The 15,349-nt window shown below is 43.1% G+C and overlaps 2 protein-coding genes across 5 annotated transcripts in view; one reads left to right on the forward strand and one right to left on the reverse strand.

Moving 5' to 3' along the window:
- The first annotated feature begins 2,231 nt into the window (after positions 1–2,231).
- myog (myogenin) lies at positions 2,232–3,816 on the forward strand. Its single transcript, XM_034532977.1, has 3 exons — positions 2,232–2,820; positions 3,511–3,607; positions 3,698–3,816. The coding sequence occupies exons 1-3, from the start codon at positions 2,287–2,289 to the stop codon at positions 3,814–3,816; spliced, it is 750 nt and encodes a 249-aa protein (XP_034388868.1). The 5' UTR covers positions 2,232–2,286.
- Positions 3,817–5,621: 1,805 nt separating this feature from the next.
- Positions 5,622–15,349, reverse strand: part of ppfia4 (PTPRF interacting protein alpha 4) — a 66,403-nt gene continuing 56,675 nt past the window's right edge. Inside the window, exons 16-31 of one of the 4 annotated variants that reach the window (XM_034532174.1) lie at positions 14,833–15,061; positions 14,713–14,748; positions 14,504–14,625; positions 14,168–14,280; positions 13,992–14,073; positions 13,775–13,856; positions 13,487–13,687; positions 12,915–12,977; positions 12,504–12,530; positions 11,606–11,781; positions 11,203–11,300; positions 10,448–10,623; positions 7,071–7,139; positions 6,784–6,970; positions 6,539–6,636; positions 5,622–6,125 (exon numbers count right to left, since the gene is read on the reverse strand). In XM_034532174.1, coding sequence (XP_034388065.1) covers positions 6,578–6,636; positions 6,784–6,970; positions 7,071–7,139; positions 10,448–10,623; positions 11,203–11,300; positions 11,606–11,781; positions 12,504–12,530; positions 12,915–12,977; positions 13,487–13,687; positions 13,775–13,856; positions 13,992–14,073; positions 14,168–14,280; positions 14,504–14,625; positions 14,713–14,748; positions 14,833–15,061 — 1,720 coding nt within the window. In that variant the 3' untranslated portion in view covers positions 5,622–6,125; positions 6,539–6,577. The remainder of the gene's footprint in view (positions 6,126–6,538; positions 6,637–6,783; positions 6,971–7,070; positions 7,140–10,447; positions 10,624–11,202; positions 11,301–11,605; positions 11,782–12,503; positions 12,531–12,914; positions 12,978–13,486; positions 13,688–13,774; positions 13,857–13,991; positions 14,074–14,167; positions 14,281–14,503; positions 14,626–14,712; positions 14,749–14,832; positions 15,062–15,349) is intronic. The other 3 variants (XM_034532175.1, XM_034532176.1, XM_034532177.1) reach the window with 3 other exon arrangements.

The raw sequence follows: 15,349 nt of genomic DNA on the forward strand, positions 1-15,349 counted from the left end.
TCAACTGATTGGAGGTTAAATGAAACATAACCTTGTCGCTTCATATTTCTACTTACTCTCCATTTGAATCATTGAACATTATTTTATCTAGTCTCAGTGTCCTTTATATCTATGTAACAGTACTTTTATTTTTTTATTAAATTAATTATCTTTTTGGTTGTCTCAGTTGTCTTTGGGGCCACATAGTTGAGTGATGCAAGACAAAAACCACAACCTCATTTTACGAATTTTGTCTTCTCATTATGAGAAACATGTTTTGACTGTTTTTTTTTGCATTTTCAAGTCTCTGTTAGAAAGATGGAGGTAAAGACAAAGATGTATCAGACTTGACTTGATGAATCATTGGCAAGACATTATGTAGTGTGGCCACAAGACAAATCTCAATGTCCTGTCAGGTTCAATTCAATTCAATTCAGTTTATTTTGTATAGCCCAATATCACAAATTACAAATTTGCCTCAGAGGGCTTTACAATCTGTACACATACGACATCCCTGTCCCAGGACCTCACATCGGATCAGGAAAAACTCCCCAAAAATAACCTTTGACAGGGAGAAAAGGGAAGAAACCTTCAGGAGAGCAACAGAGGAGGATCCCTCTCCCCGGATGGACAGAAGCAATAGATGTCATGTGTACAGAATGAACATCATTTACAAAGTTACATAAACACATTACATGAATATGACAATGTATGAATGGAACTCCAATCCATGTCAGGTCTGTGTATTACTGTGATAAAACTACAGTAAATGGTAAATGGACTGATATAGCGCTTTTCTAGTCTTCCGACCAGCCAATGCACTTTAACACTACATGACATCACTCACCCATTCACACCCATTCATACACTGATGGGAGGTGCTAAGGTTCCACCTGCACATCAGCAGTAACTAACATTCATAAACATTCATACACCGTAGGCACAGCTACGGGAGCAATTTTGAGGTTAAGTGTCTTGCCCAAGCACACATCGACATGGGCTAGCAGAGCCAGAACCGCCGAAAACTTAAAGGACGACCCTGTGCCACAGTCGCCCCTTAAAAGTAGTATAACACAGGAATGTAACACATCTTACACTATGTCACTCATTCAAGGCCACTTCTCTGCTGACAGAAATGTGTGTGTTTTGGCTGTTTGTTAGCAGAAGCCAATCTGAATTAGCTGGTGTGTTAGGTGAGACATGTCCTGAAAGGATTAACACCTGATGGCTAGGCTAACACTGCGACTTACTGGAAAAGGTCCGGACAACAAAGTAGGTCATACCTTTGCAGGCTCATCTGATTGTTGTTCCTCAATCTCTGAGAGTAACTTGAGCCACTATCAACTTGGTTCTTGACTTACTTTACTATACTCTGTCCAATCCTGCACAGGCCTGTCTGACTCCACTATAGCTGAGAAGGTCATTTGCATCACCCTGTGGAATACTTTTTGAAAGTCAGTAGATATGAATGTGGTTACATAAAACCAAGACCCAGCAATGGCATGAGCTTTGGCATGCCACCAAAGCTTTTACATATTTAGTATCGACGTAGTTGATCACTCTGAACTCTGTCACAACAGAGTGCAAATGTGTGACCTAGTTTTGAGTAAACAACAATCTCTGGCCTCATTTCCTTCCCATCCAGAACTCGGAGCCAAACTACTTATTGTCGTTACTTATCATTGGCTCCTCGTAGAAGTGACAGCTGTCTCCAGACTGTCACTACTGCCCCATCCTCCACCCCTATAGCAGGGGACTTTATGTATGGTGGTGTCATGTAGGGAGGCGCGAGTCTGGGATTAGTTCATTAAGTCAGACATCTTTGATCAAAGGTATAACTACAATTTCCATGGCAACTTGATCATATCCTGGCTCTTAAGACACACAAGATCGCACAAACCAACACAACGGCGAATATGCACGCACGCGAATATGCAGGCACGCACGCACGCACTCACACACACACACACACACATCTTAAAGCCCTAGAGAGCAGGGTCCAAAAGAGATGTGAAGTGTAGATGTGCAGCAACAGCTAAACGTTGTGTCAGGTTTCTGGGGGCTCGTGCTAAATTTAACCCTGTGATCCTGCAGCAGGCAGAGGGGTTTAAATGCCAGCCTCCAGTTGCTCAACACCAGTTGTTCTCCACACGTCTTCCACTCATCACAAATTCAGGCTGGGGACGAAGACACACACACACACTCCGACACACACGGCCCAGGGGCAGGGCCGAACACCACATACAGTAGAGCAGTTCCAGGGGAAATAGGAATCTTTGTCCCCTTCAGACCACAGTGTTGTGCAGTATGGAGCTTTTTGAGACCAACCCTTACTTCTTCCCTGACCAGCGCTTCTACGAGGGAGGGGACAGCTACTTCCCCTCTCGTCTGCCTGGGGGGTACGACCAATCCCCCTACCAGGATAGGAACTCCATGATGGGCTTGTGTGGGAGTCTGTCTGGGGGTGTTGGAGTTGGGTTGACAGGAACAGAGGACAAAGCCTCTCCATCCAGTCTGTCACCTCACTTAGAGCCCCACTGCCCGGGTCAGTGCCTGCCATGGGCCTGTAAACTGTGCAAAAGAAAGACGGTTACCATGGACCGCCGGAGAGCGGCCACAATGAGAGAGAAGAGGCGTCTAAAGAAGGTGAACGAGGCCTTTGATGCTCTGAAGAGGAGCACCCTGATGAACCCTAACCAGAGACTGCCCAAGGTTGAGATCTTGCGGAGTGCCATCCAGTATATTGAAAGGCTGCAGGCCCTGGTGTCTTCCCTCAACCAGCAGGACTCTGAGACGGGACAGCAGGGACTGCACTACCGACCCAGCACGGCCCAACCCAGAGTGAGTAGGACAGAGGAGTGATGATTAAAAGTAGAAGGTCACATTTTCATGACTGAGAATACAGCCTAAAGAAAAGCCAAGGAAAAAAGGTAGAACAAAGATTAAATGTAAGTAGAGGAAGAGATAGTCGACAAGGCAAACATTGTCAAAGTTAAAATGTTCTAGACAATGTGCAACTTTGATGAACTGATACACATTAAAGCAAGCTTCACAATTGATCAGTGTGGCTAAGTTTTGAGTTTTGGGGCAGAAAGGTTGTTGTATCCATCTTTGTATTTAGGCATAGAACAAACAGATACACTTTCTGTTGTTGTCTTGCGGTTATTTAAAGAGGTTTTCAAGATTATAATCCAGTATTCAGTTGTAATGTGTCAGACTACAGAACACTTTTTGCGTATTTGAAGTTCAAAGAGACAATGATGACAAATTCTAAAAATTATATTATATAAAAATTAAATTATATAAATCCGACAAATATTATTTAGCTGTATTTTTGGATTGAAAAATCTTGTTCTCTGGTTTAGATGCTGTTCATCATGTTAATTTTCCTGTAAGGACTGTTAGAGGATGCATTAGTGGTGGTGGTTGTGTGTGTGTGTGTGTGTGTGTGTGTTTGAGCTGTGTCTCTGTGTCATGTCATAACCGGAGTGAATGACAGCACCTTCTGTGTGTGCATCTCCACGGTAACAGGTTTCATCAAGCGAGCCCAGTTCAGGCAGCACCTGCTGCAGTAGCCCAGAGTGGAGCAGCACTCCAGAGCAGTGCACACAGAGCTACAGCAGCGAGGGTGAGTACAGTTTAAACACAGTCTCATTAGACGGCACAAGCAGATCTGTGTACCCTCACTCAATTAATGTGTGGATTGGTCTCTTTGCAGATCTCCTGAGTGCTGCTGACTCTCCAGAGCAGGGGAACATGCGTGCCCTGACCTCCATCGTTGACGGCATCAGTGCTGCAGGCGGACCTGTAGCCTTTCCTGTGGACATTTCCAAATAGAGCCCCCACACAGCGGACCGATAGGTGCACAGACAGCCACAGACAAAAACGAAAATAACAATTGGCAAAGCAGGTTGATAACCGGTCCAATTTAATTTATTTTTCAGCTCCACTGATGTGAGTGTCTTATGCTAAAATGTTTTTTAAGTATTTGAATTGTAACTGCTGATCAATGGGTCTGCTAGCCAAACTGAATTCCTTCTGTTCACAATGAGGCCTTATTCCCTTTATTTCCTGCCTTATCCTTGGTCCAGACCTGTCTGTCAGAGCCACAGGAGCTTAGTCTAACTAGAGATTCAAGGACGTTACTGCATGAACCCAACACATAGTTACTAGAATGGATCTGTTTGGTTTGCCTTCTGTCTGATAGAGACACAAAGGAATGATAAAGCCTCGTTTTCATCTTACTTAATTTAAGTTTTCCTCTTTTTGAAACCTTTCCCTTATCCCTTGATCTTTGTGTGTGTTCATTTGTGGGGCCAATATGTACCATTGCAGTTTTGACCAAGATCTGCTTAATTTAAACTGGTTATGAATGCTAGTGATGTAAATACTGTACGTTCCCTTTTATACAGAGTGGTTTTGCCATTTTATTTTTTATTTTTTGCTAACTTATTTTTGACTTTTATAAGATGGTTGTGTATTTGTAGATGTTTTGAAAAGTGATATTTTCTGTCCAAATCTTCAATAAAGACCATATTCAATACAGTGTTTGTCATCGTCCTTAATGAGATACTTTGACTACGATAACCTAAAAAAAGAAAACATCATCCACAATCTTTAAAAAACAGCTTTACTCATGTCTATATAGTGTCATAAATACAATTCACTTTTTTTAAATAGCCAAATAATAAAATCTTGATTTGTCAGCATTGTTTCACACCTGGAATAAAGACACAGTACTCATAGCTGCCACATAGCACATTACACCTTTTAGACACCTTTTAAAAAAACTCTAAAATAAAAAAAAAACACCCATCCAGCACTTTACTGGTTCATATACTGTGTTCTCATTGGATGAGGGGTTGGTCAGCCAAGAGCACTTACTGCTCGCTGGCAAGTCTCCATGGCAACTAAATGGGAGGTGACAGGACACGATTAGAAGAGTCCGTCAAATTGAGCAGTTTTCGTGTTTATCATTGGCTGATGTTGAGCAGCAGTTTACAGTTTGATTTGAGAGAAAGTAAGGATTCAACAGAGAGGAGCTACAGTGTTCACACTACCCGTCCACAGAGAAAAGTCATGGTCACACGGCTGGGGTCGGCCTTTCCCACACAATTTCTCCACACATCTCTTGCACGCGCGCACACACACACACACACACACACACGCACACACACACACACACACACACACACATAATTAAAGGATTCTCTCTATTCTAAGCTACATAGTGTCATACTGAAGGCGAGAGAGGCGAAAAGAGGAGAGGTAACAGCTACATAGTGTCAAAAAAAAGGAGGAGGGAAAAGGAATGAACTGGAGAAGAGGCAAAGAGAGAAGTCTGAAATTGGACCCATGAACCTGTGATGAGTCCTTGTAGAAACACACCCCTTCCTTAGTGAGACCCTCTCACTATCGATTCACACACTTACAGCATACAGTAAAAGACACACAAAGGTCCGACACAGAGAGAGAAAGAGAAAGAAAGAGAAAGAGAGAACAGTCACTATCAATACAGGGCATTGGGTTTCATACAGCAATGATATTATATTATTTTCCATATATATTTCCAATATATATAAAAAACATAAATCATCCATTTTATGTACAGAGACGATAAATGAGTAATACCTTGCAGAGGGGCAATGTTCAGTGGGATCTGCCATTTATACAAGTATTCATCATTCCCAAATCCAAATCAACAACGTCTCACCATCCCTATAAATCTTCTTTTTTTTACACCAACTGACTTTTGTTTTGCTGAGGATGTGATGACACTGGAAGATCGGTTTGGACTTGGCCATGTTGAGAGATTAGAACCAGACAAGAACCCACAGCTGAGACCAGGAGAGCAGGAGCACAACACCACAACAACAAGGCTACTGGGAGCACTGGGGTAAACCGGGAGAAACAGGGATGAGTCTCCAAGCGCAGCCAATGAGCACTCTCAAGAGTTCAAAGGTCAGAGTTGGCCTCTGTATTGCACGTGTCCGAAAGAGATGTGAGAGGTGAAAGATGGGAGGTGAGGCCGGGCAACAAAAGGGGGGAAGACCCCTCTCCATTGGCACCAAGGACTTCGTCTCCAGATTTGGCATATCACTCTCAAAAGGCCGCAAGCATGTGTCCGTATAGGTAATGAGAATGCACTGGAAGAGAGAAAAAATTGTGAGGAACTTCAGAAGGGATGTAAGAGAAATACTTTGTGCTTTAAAGTGTAAAGTACAAGCAGATGTCTGAATGAAATTGGTGGAAAAAATACACATCTTCAAATTAAAGGGATGAGCGATTATTCAGTATTATCGTATACAGACATTTAGCAGAACTATATCCTGTACAATCATATCATTATGGCTGTACACAATGCTGCTGTGTAAAATTAATGATTCCAAGAAGAAGATAATAAAACACACTGGCTTTTCAAATCTGACAGATATACAGGTACATTCGCCTGGTGCTGTAAAGTCAGTACCACATTCCTACCTCATGCCACACAGCTGGGCAATGCTGGTTAAAGGCGCTTGTCAGTTCAGCAGTTTCAGCTCGTGATTTGTTCGCTTACCTGTTAGCATTAGCGCTTCCGTTAGTAAGCAGAGAGATGTTAGCATGAATAGGTCCGCACGGTTGAGGGATCGAGTCTCGGGGTCGCCGGGGGAGGAGCTTGAGCGGACACGACACAGAGGGGTTTAGGCACAGCAGGACAAAGAATACATAACATGTGTGTTAGTCAGTCAGGATGAGCAGAGAGAGGCACATAGAAACACACACAAAAATACATGGGCGAGAGGAGTTAGTGTTGTAACATACCTTCAGGCTGGAGCTGCTTCTTGGACATCAAACTCACAGAGGGCGGCATCATGGAGGGCATGCGGAAACCGGCAGGCAGCGTTTCCATGGAGCCCGCCATCATGCCGAGGCCCACCCCTCCCTCGCGTGCCCGAAACCTTTTGCGCCACGATGGAGATCTCCGAAAAGACTTGTCATCCCCACTCTGCTGGGACGGGATGAGAAAACCGCTCAGACTTCGGCCCTTTTCTAATTATTATTATTAGTTTTGATATGTATTTGATCAAAGCAGCAGCTTGAATGGTCACCTCCTCTAGTTGGCGGTCGGTCCCAAGGGCTAATATGTTGTTGAACTCCCTCTCCATGACCTGCCGGGCCTGCAAAAAAGCACACACAACCTCTGTGAGCTCAGGTGTAAACCTGTGTGTTAAAAAATCTGGAAATGAACAAGAGCTGATGGTAAAATGTCATCAAAAGCTCTTAAAATACCTTTAACAATCAGGAGTTATTGTCATTATTTTGTTCACCTGTCAACAGGTAAACAAAATAATGTTTTATTATTGCACGCCTCTCGGAACAGATTTTGTAATCTGTTCCGAAGCCTGTGACTGGGAAATACTATCAAGTGAATTCTGAGTGAGAAAAGGATTTTGTTGGAGAACAACTGATACAGAATCTGAGGCACAAGTAAATGTTGGCAGCATGTGGCCTGCAGTATAAGGAAATGCTGACGGCACACAAAGCAGAGTCGCAAAAAAGTAAATCAACTAATCTCATAAAACAACTGTGAGTTTTGGAAGAAGGACTGTTTGAGGAAAGGCCAAATGGCCTGTCATGTGGTGCTGGGAACGAACCAAACGTCTCTTAAAAACCTGATCATACAACACTTGATATTTTTTACACATCAGTTACATTACATTACATTACATTACATGTCATTTAGCTGACGCTTTTATCCAAAGCGACTTACAATAAGTGCATTAAACAATGAGTCCAAACTCAGAACAACAAGAATCAATTGTCCTCAACGGTTTCTATTGTCCTCAACGGTTTCTACTTCTAAACCGTCTACCTGTCTCTTAGACCCCATCCCAACGAGGCTGCTTAAAGATGTGTTGCCTTTAATTGCCACCTATCTGCTGGATATTGTTAATGTGTCTTTGCTAATAGGGCATGTACCACATTCCTTCAAAGTAGCTGTAATTAAACCTCTCCTGAAAAAGCCCACTCTTAATCCAGAGGTGTTGGCTAACTACAGACCAATCTCTAACCTTCCCTTCCTCTCTAAGATCCTTGAGAAAGTAGTCGCAAATCAGTTGTGCGACTTCCTACATCAGAATAGTCAGGATTTAGAAAACACCACAGCACAGAGACAGCACTGGTGAAAATTACAAATTACCTCCTAATTGCATCAGATAAAGGACTCATCTCCGTACTGGTATTATTAGACCTTAGTGCTGCGTTCGACACCATTGATCATGACATCCTATTACAGAGACTGGATCAGTCGATTGGCATTTCAGGTACCGCACTAAGTTGGTTTAAATCCTATTTATCAGATCGATCTCAATTTGTATTTGTAAACGATGAAGCCTCAATGACCACCAACGTTAATCACGGAGTTCCACAAGGTTCTGTGCTTGGACCAATTTTATTTACCTTATATATGCTTCCTTTGGGCAATATTATCAGGAAACACTGCATAAACTTTCATTGCTATGCAGACGATACTCAATTATATCTATCGATCAAACCAGAGGAGACCAACCAGCTCGCTAAAATTCAAGAATGTCTTAAAGACATAAAAACATGGATGACCTGCAACTTCCTGATGTTAAACTCAGACAAAACTGAAGTTATTTTACTGGGCCCTGAACACCTCAGAGATCAATTATCTGGTGATGTGGTTTCTGTAGATGGCATTTCCCTGGCATCCAACAGCACTGTAAAGAATCTAGGCGTTATTTTTGACCGAGACTTGTCCTTTAACTCCCACGTTAAGCAAATCTCAAGGATTGCATTTTTTCATCTACGTAACATTTAAAAAATCAGGCACATCTTGTCTCAAAAAGATGCAGAAAAGCTGGTTCACACGTTTGTTACTTCCAGACTAGATTACTGCAACTCCTTATTATCAGGCTGCTCTAATAAGTCTCTTAAATCCCTCCAGTTGATCCAGAATGCTGCAGCTCGTGTACTCACAAAAACTAAGAAAAGAGATCACATGACTCCTGTATTAGCTGCTCTGCACTGGCTCCCTGTAAAATCAAGAATCACATTTAAAATTCTTCTCCTCACCTACAAAGCCTTGATTGGTGATGCACCATCATATCTTAAGGAGCTTGTAGTACCATATTGCCCCACTAGAGAGCTGCGCTCACTAAATGCGGGGCTACTTGTGGTTCCTAGAGTCCTAAAAAGTAAGATGGGAGCAAGAGCCTTCAGTTATCAAGCTCCTCTTTTATGGAACCAGCTTCCACTTTCAGTCCGGGAGGCAGACACAGTCACCTCATTCAAGAATAGACTTAAGACTTTCCTGTTTGATAGTGCTTATAGTTAGGGCTGAATCAGGTTTGCCCTGGTCGAGCCCCTTGATATGCTGCTATAGGCTTATAGGCTGCTGGGGGATGTTTTAGGATACACTGAGCACCTATCTCCTCTTCTCTCTCTACTTATGGATGAATTTACACGAGCCAACAGAAAGAATCTAAACTCCCAAGAAGGGATGTGCTCAAATGTGTTTGACGGAGGGAGATCCTCTCACTTTCAGGCCATTCATGAAGGCTTTTAAGCACAACATCGAGGACAAAACCAACAGTAACGAGGATCGACTGTACTTCCTGGAGCAGTATACTGTTGGACAGCCAAAATAACTAGTTGAAAGCTGCTTTCACATGAGCGCCACAACTAGTTACGAGGAAGCAAAGTGCCTACTTAAATATCACTTTGGTGATGATTTCAAAATCAAGCACCTATCTCATCTTCTCTCTCTCCTTATGGATGAATTTACATCTCTACATTGCACCTTATTAACTCTGCTTCCTCCCCGGAGTCGTTGTGACTTCACATCTCATAGGGTCCATTGGACCTGGAGGTGTCTGATGCCTGGTGAGCCGGCCTCCTGCGTTGGCCCTGCTGATGCCCCGCCCCCCCTCCTCTCTACCTCCTTCTGTTTCATGGATTGGAGTTCTATTCATACATTGTCATATTCTTGTAATGTGTTTATGTAACTTTGTAAATGCTGTTCATTCTGTACACATGACATCTATTGCTTCTGTCCATCCGGGGAGAGGGATCCTCCTCTGTTGCTCTCCTGAAGGTTTCTTCCCTTTTTTCCCTGTCAAAGGTTATTTTTGGGGAGTTTTTTCCTGATTCGATGTGAGGTCCTGGGACAGGGATGTCGTATGTGTACAGATTGTAAAGCCCTCTGAGGCAAATTTGTAATTTGTGATATTGGGCTATATAAAATAACCTGAATTGAATTGAATCAAGCAAGTAAGAGCCATTTAAGTGCTACCAAAGTGCTACTATGGCGCTACCTTCCCTATTCAAGGTATAGTCGAAAAAGATTTTTTAGTTTGCGACGGAAGATGTAGAGACTTTCTGCTGTCCTGATGTCAATGGGGAGCTCATTCCACCAATGAAGAGAATCCTTGCATACAGTTGTGTTTTCCTCTTTAACCACCTGTGTGTTCTGCATAGGGATCTGCAGGATGAGCGCGAGGCTGCTGTAGTCGAAGGTCTCGTCCAGAGAGATGAGCGCTCCGTGGACGCCGCTTTCCAGCAGGTTGCTGCTATACTCCCTCAAACCAATGGACAGGACCCAGTGGATAACCTGCTCATTGGTCCACACCAACACATCTAATGTAAAAGAAAGTGGCTCAGGTTCAAGGTCAAATATTATATATTATATATTGTCATATATTATAGCGTGTCAGCACACGTCATTACCAGCAAATAAGAGCAACTTGATTTAGCGTAAAAGAGCTAGGAAGCGATAGAGAGGTAAAGAGATAATGTTCATGGTGTCAACTCGTTGGCACACTCTCTTTGTTCATTCTAAACAGCTGTCAAACAGCTTTCCAAGTTGGAACAGGCGGTGTGAGTGTGTGTGTGTGTAAACAGCGCAGGACTCTGATTTCCCATGACAGCTGAGTCAAGTTCACGTGCAGAACTCAAGGTCAAAAGGGCGAGAGGGCTGGCTAGATTGAAGTGTGTGTGTGTGTTTGGGACTACTCTTGGTATGTGGAGCCTTGGATCATAAGATTGTAGGCCTGTTCAGCTGGCATTCTGACAGTCCAAGGGGCAGCTGTTTCAACGCTTAGGCCAAATTGACAATATCAAGTAAAACCACAAGGTGGTACTCTGGCCTGATGAGACTGTGTATGTATGTGTGTGTGTTTGTCACTGTGTGTGTATCAGGGTGTGTGTAAAGTGTACCTTTCATTTCGTGTTGGCTGTCCTCTCTCCGGCGCTCCAGGTCTTTCCTGTCATAATTGAGTCTCTTCAAGCACATAATCCCATACTGCAGACTAGCCCTGTTACACGCGCGCGCGCACACACACACACACACACACACACACACACACACACACACACACACACACACACACACACACACACACACACACACACACACACACACACACACACACACACACACACACACACACACACACACACACACACACACACACACACACACACACACACACACACACACACACACATAGAAAAGCACATAATCATCAGGCTTCTCATCTCCATTGCTGTGTTTCCAGTTATCCGGGGAGGCTGATCAAACAGCAGTTAAGTTGATTGCTGATAGCTAATAGCTACAGACCTATGGAAGCTGTCCACCATCTTGAGGTGGCTCCTCAGGTCCTTCTTGGTCAGGTGGTCCAGCATGCGTGCGTCCACCAGACACTCCATGAAGTATGAGCGGTACTGAGGCAGGCCGAGGCTGGGCAGCCACTCGTTCCCTATCCATTCATGATTCATATCACCATACGCCAGCGTCTACATGGAGAGGAGTACATCATTTTACTAATTTGTGCAACAGAAAAAGAGAGAGAACCTGCTCTTTGTTTCTAAATGATATACTGTACGTGTACATGGAAAATCTGCCATTTTGTAAAACTAAATTAAAATTAATATAAAATTATTCTCAAATTGGTGGCATATACATTAATAAACACAAGTGTTCAGATACACTACACAAGTGTTGCTAATTACATTACATTTCATGTTCCAGGTCCATGGCCCAGTTATTTATAAGTCATTACTTATTGGGCCATTCTTACTTTTATTACCTGTGTTTTCCAAGACAAGGCAACATGTTTTGGTTCCAAATATACTGTGTCTCCTCTACTCTGCCTCTGTGTTCACTTTCCCAATTACTGTGCATGTTATTGACAATGAATTGGCTTCCCTCTATTATTCAAATACATGTATGAGTGAACCCGTTAGGGAAGAGCATGGGCTCGGTTTCAGTGTGTGCAGACAGATGTTTACTTAGTTTGTTTATTCAAAATAAAACAATTTCACCATACAATTATGGAACTAAAATGAAATACTAAATTATTCTATCAAAAATTGATCAAAATCTGTCTGATGTTGTAACAGGTTACAGGTTGTAACTACCTTTAATTCTTAAAGCAATACCCAAATGAAGTATAATAAAAAAACACAGATCAAGATGCAGCGTCATAAATCACAGACAAAGATGTAAGCAACCTCACCTGTGCCCAGCTGCCCTCCTCATTCTCCTGAGTGGCAGCATGACAGAGACAATATACAAGGTCAGATAGACAGGGAACAACTACACATATGGCATATTCAGAAACACACACGCACGCACGCACGCACGCACGCACGCACGCACGCACGCACGCACGCACGCACGCACGCACGCACGCACGCACGCACGCACGCACGCACGCACGCACGCACGCACGCACAAATCTCCAACATTAATGACTGAACTTTCACAGGTTATAAATCTGACACACACATACAAATACCAGCATGAGCGCAAACATGCGTTAGTGTTTGATGTATTTGAAAGGGTCTTCCGAGGGACATATGTGTGACAAGGTGGGGACAGTGTGAGTGGTGGATGGGGGGGAGGGGAGTACCCAGATGGTACTGACCGCTTTAGTGGAGGAAGCCAGGTTCTCCATCTCTTCATGAGTCACCCACACATTTCCGGAGGACTGCGCAGAGGACGAAAACACACACATGCATACCAAAGCACGCATACACCCACACAAACACACCCAAGAATGCACTTGTGTATTTTTTCACACACACACAACCCCCGTGCACACACAGACAATCATACACAGGCACACAGACACAAACATTGTGTTATGTGATGTCCAGGGAGGTGGTGTATTTCAGGCAGGTAGCTTGTAGCTATATGTGGCACTATTTGATGTGTTGTTTTCTCACAGAGCCCCATGCAATTAATGGCAGTGGAAAAGAACAACCCAGTACTGTGGTCCAAACAAATCAAAGAGTGAGGAGTCATCAACCTAGGGTGCAGAGTGAAGGTTAAGTCTAACAGTGCAGGAGATTCTGAGTGTGTATGTGTAGGGTAATGTGTTCATATTAATATTTACATCCTGGATCCCATCTTTGTTTATGTGCATATGGTCATTTATTTATTTGCTGCTTTTGTATGCTTTTGTATGCACATGTGTTTCAGGTGTATTTATTTTACCGTTCTGGAGGTAAGTGGTGCAGATGGACTGGTGAGGGACACCATCTCCTGGATGGCCAAGCGGAGTTTGAGTCGGTGCAAAGGGTTGCTGATGCCAATCTCCCTCTGAATCTCTGTGTCAGACAGAGCTGACATGATGGCACCGCTTTTCACATTGGCACGACAGGCTGCCACGTACCACGCTGGCATACCCACCCACAGCTGGTGAGAGTCATCAAGATATTCAAGATAGATAGAGGGAGGTTTTCTGAAATTAATTCATGGTTGGTTGTTAAACTAGGGGAGTACCTCTAGCCACGAGACAACAGTTGGGCCGTCCCAATTGGCAAATGGCAGGCCTCTCTTTCTAGCGTCTTCCAAAAGCTCGTGTCTAACAAGCAAATTAAAAGTGTACAGAAAAAGAGAAGTGAGGATTATCAGAGAGAAGACTTCGTTAACAAATTAAAATAACAAGAATGAGAGAAAAAAAGAAACACAAATTCAGACACAGAAAGTATGCTTTTACTTTTTCTTCATCCTGCGGTCCCTCTCAGCCTGTGTACCCAGTTTTCCCAGAGTCATCGTGTCACCGATGCCCATCTCAAAGTCTGGAAAACAGCAAAACAGTGTTGATTTGTATCTCTGTAAATCACACACCATTTCACATTGTCCGCATCAACTGATATTTAGTCTACAGTGTACCTGTTAAGGCCGGTAGAGGCTGTCCATCTCTGGCTACAGTCTGCTCCAATCGACCCTTCTCCTTCTTCCCAAACAATCGGCCAATAGATGACTTGATTCCTTTCTTCTGCTTGCTGCAAACAGCAAATTATGTTTAAACCCATTATCTCATTATTGTCAACTATGAAAAAGCAAGGTAAAAAACAGTTTTTGTGTGTGTGAAGCACAGAGAAAGATTCTGATCTAAATCCAGCTGCTCCAATCTTTAGAACCGTTAAACAATCTGACATAGGTCTGAACTGATGCTGATTTATCATACTGTGCTACCTCTGTGTGTGTGTGTGTGTGTGTGTTTACCCTCGGCCATCCTCTAGACTGCCTGTGAACTGCGCAAAATTGGTTTCTAGCCGTAAACTGCGGGGAGACGAGGGAGGCGATGTTTCACACTTGATAGTAGCTTTGTCCACTTCCACTGGAGACTATAAGAGTCACAAAAGTAACTTGGCTCAGTCACAAAAATCAGTCGGGGAAAAACAGAACAGATTTAGTTGTGTTAGCAAACTTACTGCTACTTTCCTGCGGTGTTTCCTCAAGTCGCTTGGCTATCAAACAAAACAACAAACAGTTACAGCTTTTTACAATGAGCATACGGCTGAACAAAATATGGAGCGTTTGTGCTCTCTGACCAGAGTCATGATGCCTAGATGGTGGCTGGCGTTGCGTGAGTGGTGTTTAGGTGTGGAGTGACCACTGGTGGGGGGGGAAGAGGATGATGCCAGGGACTGAGCAGTGGCGGAGGTGGGCAGTGCCCGGGGTCGAAGCGTCACGTTGAGTCCGTCCATGCTACCGCTGTTCACGCGAGACTCAATCTCGTCAGAGCGGAGGTCTGCTGACTCTCTTTCCACCTGGATCATCCTGCACAAACACATACATATTGTTTTTGTGGAGCATAGAACCAATCAATTAATGATTAACAACAAATAACATAACACATTCTGAATACTTAGAAAATAGAAATTATTATATATATAAATAAAAGGTCACAATAAAATCAATTAGTTTGAAACTCATTTGTTCCACTAATTTGACGTATTTTATTTCTTATTTATAATAATCATGTATTTACTATTTACAAATGATCTTAACAATAAATGCCTTGTAAAAAATATTAATTGTAGTACGGACATTTTTTTAAATGTATTT

This window comes from Cyclopterus lumpus, chromosome 5, assembly GCF_009769545.1.
Source record: "Cyclopterus lumpus isolate fCycLum1 chromosome 5, fCycLum1.pri, whole genome shotgun sequence".
Classification (NCBI taxonomy): domain Eukaryota; kingdom Metazoa; phylum Chordata; class Actinopteri; order Perciformes; family Cyclopteridae; genus Cyclopterus; species Cyclopterus lumpus.